Source organism: Hirundo rustica, chromosome 31 (assembly GCF_015227805.2).
Source record: "Hirundo rustica isolate bHirRus1 chromosome 31, bHirRus1.pri.v3, whole genome shotgun sequence".
NCBI lineage: Eukaryota > Metazoa > Chordata > Aves > Passeriformes > Hirundinidae > Hirundo > Hirundo rustica.
In genome coordinates, this window is record NC_053480.1 from 986,181 (window position 1) to 999,926 (window position 13,746).

A 13,746-nucleotide genomic window follows, 5' to 3' on the forward strand; every position below is an offset into this window, starting at 1 on the left:
CTTAAACAAAGCTCTTGCACCAACGAACTATGCAATAAACCACATGTTTCAAGAGCTGCCCTGGACTCCAGAGATCTTTCATTGCCGTCCCCACTGTCTCTCGCACAGGTGCCGTGTTGGGGATCAGGTGCTTCCCAAGGAGTCCCAAGAGCAGAGAGACATGGCGGGGGGGGAGGGGGGGGGGGGTGGATGAAACAAGGGGTCCCCGTTCCTGAGCCATCTCAGGGCCTGTTCTGCCTCCCCCCCAAATCACGGTCCCCTTGCAGGGTCCCCCTCAATTCTGAGCCCCAGCACCAGGAAGATGAAGCCCAACATGAAGCCCCGACCCCTGTCAGCTTCTTGCTGTGGGTGTCATCTGGCAGCATCTCGGGGGGTCCACAGGGGTCAGGACCCCCAAAGCCTCTCACAGACACCCCAAGCCCCTCCAAGCACCCTCCCAGTCACCCCCAACCCACCCAAGAGCCCCTGAAACCTCCTCCCAATCCCTTTGTGGCCTCCCCAGGACTCACCAAAGCCCTTCCTGGCCCTCTCAGGATCCCTAAACCCCTTCCCAGTTGCACCCCACCACCCCAAGACCCCCAAACTCTCCCAGTCCCTTCCCAGCCCCACCAGACCTCACCAAGACCCCTACTAGTCTTCTCCCAGGACAACCAACCTTATTCCAACCCCACTTTCCAAACTCCATTCTCCTTCCTGGCCCTGCAGGCTCACTCAAATCCTTCCCAGTTCCTCCCAACACACCCCAATCCCTCTCCCAAACTCCGCCCCCCCACCCCCTTCCCCAGTGCCTCCCCCGTGCCCCAGTGCCGGCTCAGGGGCTGCTCCAGGCTGACGTGCTCCACCTGGCAGCTGGAGGTGACCCCGCGCCGCGGGGAGGTTTCCAGCAGCACCAGCAGCAGCTGGCTCCAGTCCCCGTTGGGGACCACGGCGGTGCCACCCCGTGCCCCGAGAGCTGCTGCTGGCCCTGGAAGCAGCTCAGCTGGATGTGGGCAGGGTAGAAATCCATCACGGAGCAGAGCAGGCGGCCGGGGCCGGGCTGGGAGCTGGAGGGCAGCCGCGAGATGGAAACGCTGGGGGGAACACACTGGAATCAGCTGGGGGGAAGTGGGAGAGATGGGAGAGGATTGGTGTAGGCTTGAGAGAGACTGGGGATGGACTGGCAGGGCATGAGAGGGAGTGGGAGGGACTGAGAATGGAGTGTGAGGGGCTGGGACCGCACTGGGAGGAACTGGGAATGAAGCGCGGCACTGGGAGGCCGAATCCAGCGCGGGGCACTCGGCTCTGCCGGGCAACGGATGAGTCATCACAGAGACGCTGAGCGGTGTCAGCTCCACGCACGGCCGGGATGGACACGCGAAGGAGAACTGGGAGAGACTGGGATGGACTGGGAGACCCACGGGTGTCTCTGAGAGGGACAGGAGGCCCCGGGGATGGACACAAGGAGGGCTGAGGGCTCTGGGCTGATTCCCAGGCAGGTTTTGAGGCGCTCCAGGGTCATTGCCAGGGCAGGGCGCCACGGGACACGCTCTGCCCCACGCTCACCTCCGCGCTCCACGAGGAACGGGCTGGACAACTCGTAGTTGTGCCGCAGTGCCTGTCCGCCGCAGCCCGTCTGTACTCCCTCCATCGCGGGTCGCTGTTCCAGGACCTGGCAACTTCTCCCCACAGGAGGTGTCCCCGACGTACAGCCCCACATCGCTGCCCAAGGGCAGGAGCTGCTCCCGGTTGTCGCTGTTCCTGTCCACGACCCTCCCCCGCTCGGTGCCGTTCATGCAGTGCCAGCCGCACTTCAGCATCTCCTGGAACAGCCCTGTGTGTGCAGGACACAGGTGCGGGGGTGCCCGCAGCAGCCCAGAGTAGCCAAGAGCTCCGGGGCAGCCCCGACTCCGCAGCCCCAGGGGAGTCCGGCTGAGGAGCTCGGGGCGCTGTGGGGCTGGCTGGCACCTGGGGAGTCATCAGCGCCCTGCGCTCTGATGGGGTCAATTATTTTAGTGCCTTCTCTGATGGGCTGAGGAGAGGCCCGGCAGTGGAGAGAAGGATCGGGACAGATCCCGCCCCGAGCAGCGGCGCGGCCACAACAGAGCCAGCCTGGGCACAGGGAGGGAATTTATTACCAACCAAATCACAGCAGCACCAGGAGAAGGGAAAGAAATCTCTCCAACACCTTCCCCACAGCCAGCGGGGATCAGCAGGAGCACGGATCAGCAGGGCTCTGCCCAACGGGGGTCACTGGGGATCATCCAAGGCCGATCCTCCCACGGGGGATGGAGCTGGAGCAGCGCACGAAGCTCTTCCCGCTCTCGGGGCACTCGCAGCGCTTCCCTTAGCGGTGCCTCCGTTGGTGTTGGGTCGAGTGAGAGCTCTGGGAGAAGCCCTTCCCACACTGCCCACACTCGCAGGGCCTCTCCCCGCTGTGGATCCTGTGGTCCTTGATGCGCTGCGAGTTCTTGCTGAAGCTCTTCCCACATTCCAAGCACCAGCAGCGATGTCCCTTAGTTTGGATCTCCTGGTGGTGGATCAGGTGGGAACTCAGGCTGGAGCTCATTCCACATTCCAAGCACTTCTAGGCTGTCTCAGTTTGAGAGATGATTTGAAAGAAGAAACTCTGGAGTGATGATAATAATAATCACATATATCTATCGATAAAAGCACATACTGAACTCTGGATACAGCAATGTGCACATAGCAGAGCAGTGGAGAGGTTGAATGGACACCAGGGGAGATGTGGAATGTATGGAGAGAGCAAACCCTCCAAGGGCTTTAACCTGATTCCCAGCTTTTCTGTGTTTCAAGGGTTTTGACTGCTGGGTTTGAAAGAACTGAGATCTCACCATGAAAAGCAGAGCAGTCTGGAACCAGACACTGCTCTTGGAGTCTGTTTGGACTTTGCCATATCTCAGTTTTGAAAATACATTGAATAAAAAACTTCATTACCAATAACCTTTCCCAGCCCATCCCTCCTCACACATAACAAAATACAACAGTATACTTTCTAACAGGTAAAAAATAAAGCAAAATGTGCATTGAAAATCTTCCCTCATAAAAAGCCACCTTGAGAAACTCCAGAATAATGGTGTGTGTCTAGAAAAACGTGCTGTCATTTCTCAGGTGTTTGGCTCGGTGTCAGCTCAGAGCCGGGCTCTGTCTGGCAGGTGCCCAAGTGCCCGGGCCAGCTCTGAGCAGCCTCTGGCGGCTTTCCAGCACGGCTTTCCCCCGGCTGTGCCCCGGGCTGGCCCTCGGTGTTTCCGTGGTGCCCCTGCCCCGCTCAGCTCCCCGTGCCCTGCAAAGGCGCCCAGGCTGCGCTGGGTGCCCCTGGGTGTCACTGAGGCAGGCAGTGCCCAGCCCCGGGGCCCAGGCAGAGCCCTGAGGGACACCCCTCGTCCCCGGCCTCCCGCGGGACGCGGAGCCGCTGCCCACAAGGCCCTGGCACGGCCGGCCAATTCCCCGTGCCCCGAACAGCCCGGGCTGCAGCCCCAGGGCTCTGCAGGCCGGGGCTGGGGCTGTCGGCTGGCACCGTGGCCAAAGGCTCCCAGGGCTCTGGGCACGGCAGGGGCTACAAGGCCACAAGTGCGGGGCTGCTCCGTGCCGCTTCCAGCCTGTCCCTCTCTTGTTGGGTGCTGGCTGTGGCCCTTGCTGACATGGGTGGTGTCAGGGCCCTCGGTGATGCAGGACATGGTGCTGCTGTCATGAGTGACAGTCTTTGACAGGAGGCCCAAGGGATGAGCCCAACCACAGCTGAGGGCTCTGGGATGATTCCCAGGCAGGTTTTGAGGTGCTCCAGGGTCATTCCCAGGGCAGGACCCAAGGGGACACGCTCTGCCCCATGCTCACCTCTGCGCTCCGCGAAGAGCGGGCTGTACACCTCGTAGTTGTGCCGGCAGAACGTGTCCACTTGACTCCATTTGTACTCCAGTAATTCCAGTTTGCTGTTCCGGTAATGGGCCTGTTTCTCCCCATAAGGGGTACCCCCCACAAACAGCCCCACGTTGCTGTCAAGGTGGAAGAGCTGCTCCCGGTTGTAGATGTACCTCTTCACGAACCTCACCTTCTCCGTGCCGTTAATGAAGTAACACTCGGCCTTATACATCCTCTGGAACACCCCTGAGTATGCAGGACACAGGTCGGGGGGTGCCCCCCCAGCACCCCCAGAGCTCCAGGGACCACCTCAAATCCCCACTCTGCACCCCCTGTGCCCCAAGGCCACCATGGGACCTTCCTGCCTGCCCTGCCGCTTCCTCTTTTCCACCCTTCTCCCCATTTCCTCTTTCCCCTCCCCACCCCTCCCACCTGCAGCTTCTCCCCAGATTACTTTTGGGGTCCCATTCCCCCCTTTTCCCCCTTTCCAAACCTTTTAAACACCATTTCCCCAATCCCCATCCCCATCCCGCTCAGGTTTGGGGTCCCACCCTCCTCTTTTCCCCCCTTTCCCACCTCTTCTTCACCTTCCCCCAACCCCTGCCGCTCTTCCTATGGGAGGTCCCCTCCTCCTCCCCCTTCCATTTTGGGCTCTCCCCTTTTCCCCCTTCTCCCCCCCTGCCCCACCGCGTCCCACCTCCCCTGCTCACCCGAGAGCTCCACGCCCGGAGCTGGGGGTGCTCCCAGTGCCACCAGTGCAGCCCCAGTTGCTGCCACTCGTTCCATGGCCAGCGCCGGGCAGGGACCACCAGCCCCAAAGCAGCCACACCCAACTGGGAGTACCAGTCCGGCCCAGTGCGGCATGGGCAGTAGTGCCACGCGCTCTGATTGGCCCAGAGCGCTTTTGGGCACCGATTTTCCGGAGGGTCTACCTGGCAAGTGATGAGGCGCCACCAACTTTTGCTCTCATTAGCTAGTGCTGTGATTGGCTGAGCGGGTTCCGGGACGCTGCAGTCCTGGGGTGGGTTTTTTTGGGGATGGGAAAACCTTGGGGTGCAGGGCAGGTGGGAGCTCAGGTGTGCCCAGAAATGTGTCCGCAGGTGCGCAGGATCTCGGGGGTGCCTGTGGCGTGGGGTGACCCTGGCCCGATGCCAGGCACCCACCAAAGCCACTCTGTCCCTGCCCCACAGCCGCATGGGGCACAGAAAATGGAACCGAGGGTTCCTGGCTGGGGACAAGGACCCAGAGAGATCACAGAGTCACAGAATCACAGAAGCACCAGGTTGGAAGAGACCTCTATGATCATCGACTCCAACCTAAATCTAACACCTCAACTAAACCATGGCACTGAGTACCACATCCAGTCTTTTTTCAAACACATCCAGGGATGATGACTTCACCACCTCCCCGAGCAGATCATTCCAGTACTTTATTATTCTTTCTGTGAAAAACTTTTTCCTAATATCCAACCTGTATTTCCCTTAGCACATCTTGAGACTGTGTCCTCTCCTTCTGTCAGTTGCTGCCTGGAGAAAGAGACTGACCCCACCTGACCACAGCCACCTTTCAGGGAATTGTAGAGAGTGATAAGGTCACCTCTGAATCTCCTTTTCTCCTGGATAAACAACCTCAGCTCCCTCGGCCATTCATCACAGGGTTTGTGTTCCAAGCTCCTCACCAGCTTCGTTGCCTCCTCTGGACACACTCAAGCGTCTCCACGTCCTTCCTAAACTGAGGGGCCAGAACTGGACACAGCACTCGAGGTGTAGCCTCACCAGCGCTGAGCACAGGGGAAGAATGACCTCCTTGTTCCTGTTGGCCACACCACTCCTGATCCAGACCAGGTGCCACTGGCCTTCTTGGCCACCTCGGCACACTGCTGGCTCATGTCCAGCTGCTGTCACCAGTGCCCCCAGGTCCCTTTCTGCCTGCTCACTGTCCAGCCACACCTTCCCCAGCCTTGTTGAAGCAGTGATCCTGTAGAAAGGTCTGGTAGCTCTTGCCCTCTGGGAATCCAGTGGGTAAGGCTGCCTGTGCTGTCCCAAATCCCAGATTATATCCAGGTGGGAATGCTTGGCTCCTCCACCTGGGCGGAGCATCTCACAATGGGCTAATAATCATTCTATGATTCTTGCAATGGGTCCTTGATTGCCCATTAAACAGAGATGGCTCCTGGAGGGAGTTACCTATGAGTCATGTGGCAGGGCATTGATGGACCATTAACACAGGATAGTCTGGAGGGAGGGGGCAAGGTAAACACTGCCCAACCTAGTTTCAACAGCTCATGTAGATGGTGATAGAATACATATTTTGGGCCCATCTTACATTGTAACCTAGGACATAATCCACCCCTTAGTCTATTACCATCTACTTCATACCCAAATTAATACACTCTTACAGAGAGAGATAGATATACATATACTTATACATAAACATATACATACATACAGAATGAAATCTTACACACAATTCTCACTTAAAATTAGGTCTCCTTGTGGTACACAATGGGTTTCCCCATCTTTCTGCATTACCCACCAAGTGGGACCAGTTCTTTGAGCAGAAACAATCCCATGAATGGGTCTGCCTTTGCCTGAGGTGGGATTAATCCAAACAATCTTTCCTAAAATACCTTTCATGTGTACCACAGGGACTTTATGTCCATCCACTGTGTACAAGGATTCAGACTGGGTAGGACCAGGTCGATTGATCAACCCTTGGGTGTTGACCGTCCAGGTGGCCTCTGTTAAGCTCACTTCCCAATTTTTGAAGGTTTCCCCACCAAGTGCCTTCAGGGTAGTCTTAAGTAGTCCATTGCACCATTCAGCTTTCCCAGCAGCTGGTGCATGATAAGGGATGTGATATATCCATTCACTACCACATTCTCTGGCCGTTCTTGAAATGGGTCCTGTTGTCTGACTCGATTCTCTCAGGAGTGCCATGTCTCCACAGTATTTGCTTTTCAAGGCCCAGGATGGTGTTCCAGGCAGTAGCATGGGGCACAGGGTAGGTCTCCAACCATCCAGTGGCAGCTTCCACCATGGTCAGCACACAGCACTTGCCTTGGCGGGTTTGGGGAAGGGTGATGTAGTCAATCTGCCAGGCCTCCCCGTACTTATATTTGAACATTGCCCACCGTACCACAGGGGCTTCACCCACTTGGCTGGCTTGCTTGCAGCACACATCTCACAGTCATGAATAACTTGAGAAATACTGTCCCTGGTTAGATCCACCCCTTGCTCTTGTGCCTACTTGGCTGTTGAGGGTTGAGTTTTTTCTTTCCTATTTCTTTCCTTTTTTCTTTACTTGTTACTAATGGAATTTTTTTCCCATTGTGTTGCTAAGAACTGATGGCTGGGTGCTTGAGACAGTGGGGAGGGGAAACTCTCTCACTCGATCTGAGCCTTCAGAGGAGACGGGTGGAGCTGCAGCTTGGAGAAAAGAATTCACTGCTGTTGCAGAAGTCCAGCTTGGTCCTGTTTCTTCTGGGTGAGCCCCCACTCCTGGGAGCACCCACTGAACTGGGACCTGGTTATTGCCTGCCTCACTAAAAGAGGGGCCTGTCACCATGCTGGGAGCAGGGTCACTGTTGTCCCTCCCCTGCTGCTCCTTCAGTACTGCTCTGAGTCTTTGCTCTGCTGTGCAGCCTGCAGCCCTTGCGTGCCTGATAGCATAGGGTTAAAATGTTCCTAAAAATCATGGGAATTGTATACAATAAATTCAGGGGGTGGAAAGAAAGGTTGGGTGTGGTATCCGCATGCAGAGCGATAACAGGGAGACAAGAGGTCTGCAGTGCAGAGTTGCTCCCCAAGCAGAGAGAGAGCCTGTTCATTTCTTTCATTTTTATACATTTGTGGGTCTGGTTGTGGACTGGCTTCTGGGGTTACTATCCCTCCACCCCACTGGCCAGACCAGCTGTCAACCAGCATTATTTTCAGGCTAGAAATATGTAAACAAAGGACAGGGAACAAAACCAAAAGGTTTGTTTATGTTCCCATGCTGAGAAAAGCAAAACACTGCTCCTAATATTGTGCAGAAACTAAAGAAACTGACTCCATCTTATGAACAAGTAGAAGGCTTTAAAAAACTCAGAAAAACTAGGGTGACAGTTGGGTCTGGGAGGCCTGGGAAAGGGAACTAGGCTTTAGGAACAAATGTTGAGCTTTGGTTTTAGTAGATCAAGTGAAACTGTACCTGCATAATTGTCATACGATAAATTATATGATTGTTAAATGTAATGGTTGTTTGATAATTGAATATGATTATTGTTCAATCATAATAAGAATCATGAGAAATGATGTAATCATAACAAGGATCATGAGAAAGGATGTTTAGGGGACCTGATGAAAATTACAAGAATTCATGCTTGGATAAGATCAGTGTATACAACAGAACAATATGGGTTTAATAATTAATATATAATTATATAATGAAAAGGTTATAAAAATATGTTCATCTCAAACCTATGTTGGAGTCAGATTTGGATCCATCTGTACCCCTGATTCCCAGAGCTCTTCAATAAAAGCACCAGCATATAATCATTCTGTGATTATGCATTTCAATGCTAATATTTTAGCAACCCAGATGGGACCCTGCGAGTGCTGCTGAGGACGCCGTGACCCGATCATGCTCCAGCTAGCACCGAGGGATTCTTGGGGAGCCCATTGGAGCTGGGATCCCCCGCCACTCACAATGTCCCCTGGAGAGAGGTAAGGTGCTTTTACTCTGGTCTGGTTGCCTGCCAGTAAGATGCAGTGAAAGCTTAGCATGGTTGGGGTAAGGAATTCCTAGCAATTGCCTAGGCGTTGTCCATTAGACAGTCACAAAAGCATTGCAGGTTTGGCATCAGTGGTCTATTTTTGCTGTAACATAGAGAAGCTTAAAGGGATTTGGGGTGGCAATGCCCCCATACCGCACACTTCTCCTTTGGGGTGCTTATTAGCACATTAGGAACATGGTAATTTTGGGCAAGAGTTACGTAAGGTTATGTTGATTGATTATTGTAACACTTGGTGGCCAAAATATGTCTTGCAGAATGGGAAAACATGGCCGAAAAATCGGTTTTTGCAATCTGACATAATTTCACAGTTATTGATATTTTGTAAATGGGAGGGGAAATGGGATGAAGTATGGGAAAATGGGATGGGTATGTTGATTTGTTTTTCTATTTATGGGAAAAGCCAGAGTGGCTGGCTGAGTGTGGGTTAATGATTGTTAAAGTACCTGAAAACAAGTGCATGACTTGTGTCCAAGGGAAGCGTTGTTTAGAACACCTGGCATTGAATGAAAGTTTATACCAGAAAGATGATAGGGAGGGTGAATTGCTAGTAGCCCCCATGGCATCAGGGGAATCTGACCCTACCTCATCTGGCCCTATTGCACCTGATCCACTTACCTCCTTGCCGAAAGATACCCTCCTTTCCCACCTGCGTCTACTCAAAGATACCCTTCTCCCCCACCAACGCCTCCTTCGCCTGCTCCCGTCTCCCTGTAACTTCCTCGACCGCCGTCTTCACCCACCCCTTTCTTCCCCAGGAAATGACCAAGACTTAACTGTGATACAGAGACATGGGGAGAGTGTAGAAGGAGCAGAGAGTAGTGGGAGTGATGACAATAAACCAGTAACCCTGGTATCTCATCGGTCAAAATTATCCCCGGCTTGGCCCAGGACAGGAAAAGGTTTATTAAGATCAGGCAAACAAAAGAGAACTCTAATTGCCCCTTTAAGACAAGGAGTAGGGGTGGATGGACTGGTTTTTGTAAAGGCACCCTTTTCCCCAGGAGATTTAGTAATTTGGAAGCAGTCGGCTGGGACCTATAGAGAAAACACTGATAAAGTGGCCAGAGTAGTGAAAATGACTATGAAAACTCAAAATCCTGACTGGGATGACATCCAAGTGATATTAGATACCCGAATGGACTCTGCTGAAAAGGAAATGGTACTCAGAGCAGCCAGGGAAAGGACGAGAGAAGATATTCGCAATGGACTAGTAACTTTCGATTATAACTTTCCCACCAAGGACCCATTGTGGGATCCTAATGACCCATCTGGAGTGGATATGATAAGGCTAAAGAAATATCAAGAGCAGATCCAAATAGGGGTTCAAAATGCTATGCCTAAAACTATGAATTGGTCCAAATTATATGAGATCAGGCAGGAGGGGAAAGAATATCCAACTGTCTTTTTAGAAAGACTTAAAGAAGCAGCCAGGAAACATACTGACCCTCAAACAGATACAGAACAAGCAAAAGTTCAGCTTGCTCTTATCTTTCTTGGCCAATCACAGGATGACATTAGGAAAAAAATTACAGAAACTGGAAGGGGGGAGTTGAAAAATTTGGATAAACTACTTGAGGTGGCTTGGAAGGTTTATAACAATAGGGAAAAAGATGTTAACAAGCAAGGGCAGAATCTCTTGGCAGTTGCGGCGCCTCTCTCTCTTGAAGCCCCTTGGGTCCATTTTTGCCTTGGCTTAGCTTGAGAGACAAACCACAGTTGGGAGGATTTTATCCTCAGGGCCCTAAAGATCCCAGAGTGGCTGTGAACCTTTTCCTTTAGAGAGAGCAGGCATCTGTCGATGGCACAAGGGTCTGCACTTGATCCGGGGGGAATCAGGGCTTTATTCAGTCTTTCTCCTGTGGTCCTGCCCCCACCTGGGTCAGGAGACCCGGTCCCTGTCCCCATCCCCGAGCCAAGCGGAAATTTCTGTGTGCTTTCCTGGCTTTTATCCAGGGGGAAGGGGCTAGAGGTGAAGACAAGCAACTACCCAATCAGGGATAAGGTGGGAGTGGAACAGAGTTGGATTACATTCCAGTGTGGGAGAACGGGCCAGGAAAAGGAGCAGGGACAAACTTCGGGATGATTCATTTTTCAGGGAAACAGGGGGGTACAGAAGAAACCATTACAAAACCCAGTATAAAAATGAAATACAATATAAACCCAAATAATGCACAACAACAGGCAGTAGTGCAAGGAAATACAAGGGGAGGTGCTAGAGGCAGCCAGGCAGAGCTATGGGGAGGGGCAGGTTTGGCAAGGACTGTGGAGGGCCAGTTACGCAAGGGTTAGGCTTGAATCAGTGCACATATTGTAAACAAGAGAGCCACTGGAAGAGAGAGTGCACAAACTTGTTTTACCAGGGCGATCAGTTCCAGCAGAGAGACGTTGCCAACTTAATGGTGTTATACTAGGTGGAAAGAATCCATGCCCCAGGAACTTCTGGTGACTTTACTGTTAGGAGAAAAAGAAGTGAAATTTTTAATTGATGCAGGGGCCACCCACTCTGTTTTAAATAATCTTGAGGGCCAAATGAGGAACAAATCAACCACAATAGCTGGAGCCACAGGGAAGGAGGAAAATCAGCCATTCCTACAACTCTTAGATTTGTGTTTTGGGAACAAAGTATTAACCCATGAGTTCTTGTATGATCCCGAATGTCCTATTCCACTTTTAGGTCAAGATTTATTGGCAAAGCTTGATGCAGTAATTACCTTTGAGAATGGAGAATTACTAATGAAGGTACCCGCGTCAAAAACAGGACAAATTTTAATGATGAAAGAGAAACCAGTTCCTACAATCCCTAGGGAAGTAGAAGATGCAGTCATCCCTTCTGTATGGGAAACAGATAGCTGGAAAATCTAAACTAGCACAACCAGTATATATGGAATTAAGAGAGGGGGCAAAAGCCACACAGGTCAAACAGTATCCTATAAAAACAGAAGCATGGCAAGGAATAGCAAAGACTATTGATAAAGTCTTAAAATAACAAATTCTAGAAGAATGTGAATCAGAATATAACACACCAATATTCCCAGTAAAGAAACCCAATACGGATTATAGGCTAGGACAAGATCTCAGGGCAATAAATGAAATAACTAAAGACATTTATTCAGTGGTTGCTAATCCCTACACATTGTTGACATCCATAAAACAGATATAGAAATGGTTTACCATAATTGATCTAAAAGATGCTTTCTTCTGCATACCCCTTGACAAAGAAAGTAGGAAACGATTTGCCTTCAAGTGGGAAAATCCAGGAAATGGAAGAAAGACCCAGCTCACTCGGATGCTACTCCCCCAAGGACTTAAGAACTTGCCCACCCTATTTGGAAACCAACCGGCAAAGGAACTGGAGATCTGGACCAAAGAGGGGCAAGTACCAAGGGATCAATACTTTTTGTTGCAGTATATTCATGATATATTGATAGCGACAGAAGAAAAGGCAACCTGCATAAAGGTAACAATTGAGATTTTAAATTCACTGGGAATGGGAGGATACAAAGTGTCTAGAGAAAAGGTACGAATTCTCCAATAGACTGTAATTTACCTGGGAAGTGAAATCTCATAAGGACAGCGAAAAGTGGGTACTAACCATATCCAAGCTATTTGTGCTATTCCAGAGCCTCAGAATCTCCACGAGCTGTGAGTCTTCCTTGGGATGGCAGGGTGGTGTCATCTGTGGATCATGGACCATATATGGGCTAATTGCGAAACCCCTGTACGAAGCTCAGAAGACGCAGCCGTTCACCTGGGGCAAACCACAGAAAGAGACCTTCCTAAAATTGAAAGAAGCACTGACAGCTGCCCCAGCATTAGGGTTACCTGATCTGTCTAAAGACTTTCAGCTATTTGAACATAAAAGGATGCGCCTGGCGCTGGGAGTCCTGACCCAACTTTTGAGAAGCTGGAAAAGGCTGGTGGGCTATTTTTCCAAACAACTTGACAATGTAAGTGCCGGATGGCCTTCATGTCTGCGGGCAGTCTCAGCCACTGTAATGTTAATACAAGAAGCCAGGAAGCTCATGATGGGAAGACACATAGATGTCTATGTGCCACACGTGGTAACCACTGTTTTAGAGCAAAATGGGGGCCATTAGCTATGTCCAAGCAGGATGATAAAATTCCAGGTAATCATGACTGAGCAGGATAATGTCACGTTAAAGACAACTAACCTTTTGAATCCAGCTTTGTTCCCAGGTACCACAACTGAAGAAGGCCCATTAGAACATGACTGTGTAGAAGCAATAAAGTATACCAATTTGGTGCAAGAAGACCTGAAAGATTTCCCGTTAGAGCAACCAGAATGGGAGTTATTCACAGATGGAAGCAGCTTCGTGAAGAACGGAACCAGATATGCTGGATATGCGGTAATAATCAGTACAGTAGTGGAAGTAAAAGCATTACCATCAAATACGTCTGTCCAAAGGGCAGAACTAGTTGCCTTAACCAGAGCACTAGAATTGAGTGAAGGGAAAAAGGTAAACATATGGACTGACTCAAAATATGCTTTTGGAGTGGTGCATGTACATGGAGCACAGTGGAAAGAAAGAGAACTGCTGTCTCCTCAAGGTACGCACATTAAACATCAAGGTGCAATCTGGCAATTGATAAAAGCAGTACAAAAACCTGAACAAGTAGCAATTATACACTGTAAAGCACACCAACCAGGAAGTTCCAAAATTTGTGAGGGAAATTGAAAAGCAGACTGGACAGCCCAACAGGTTGCTTGAAAGGTGCAAACAGTGATGGCATTGATAATGTATCTCAATTCAATTTGCCTCCAAAACCGAAATATTCAGCAGAAGACGAGAGAATGGGATGTTTGCTGAATGCACAAAAGAATTCAGAAGGGCAAATAGTGGTACTCCTCCTTGATAATGAGAGAAGTTCTACAAATTAAACATACTGAATGTCATTGGGGTGCAGAAGCGTTGGTGAAATTGCTAAAACAAAATTTAATCTCGGTACAAATGTTAACAACGGCAAAATCAGTAATGACAAAATCTGAGCTTTGCTTGAGAAACAACCCAGTGGTTAGATGACAGGCACAGCTAGGAAGAATTCGGGTAGGGATAGAACCAGGAGACTATTGGCAGGTAGATTTTGTAGAGTTA

General features: G+C 50.9%; 1 protein-coding gene across 1 annotated transcript; it reads right to left on the bottom strand.

The window, feature by feature from the left end:
• Window positions 1-249: 249 nt before the first annotated feature.
• LOC120764540 (class II histocompatibility antigen, B-L beta chain-like) lies at window positions 250-4,641 on the bottom strand. Its single transcript, XM_040088524.1, is given in 6 exon segments — window positions 250-323; window positions 326-365; window positions 789-934; window positions 937-1,084; window positions 3,812-4,101; window positions 4,566-4,641. Coding segments are annotated over 6 exon segments (774 nt in total).
• Window positions 4,642-13,746: the final 9,105 nt, after the last annotated feature.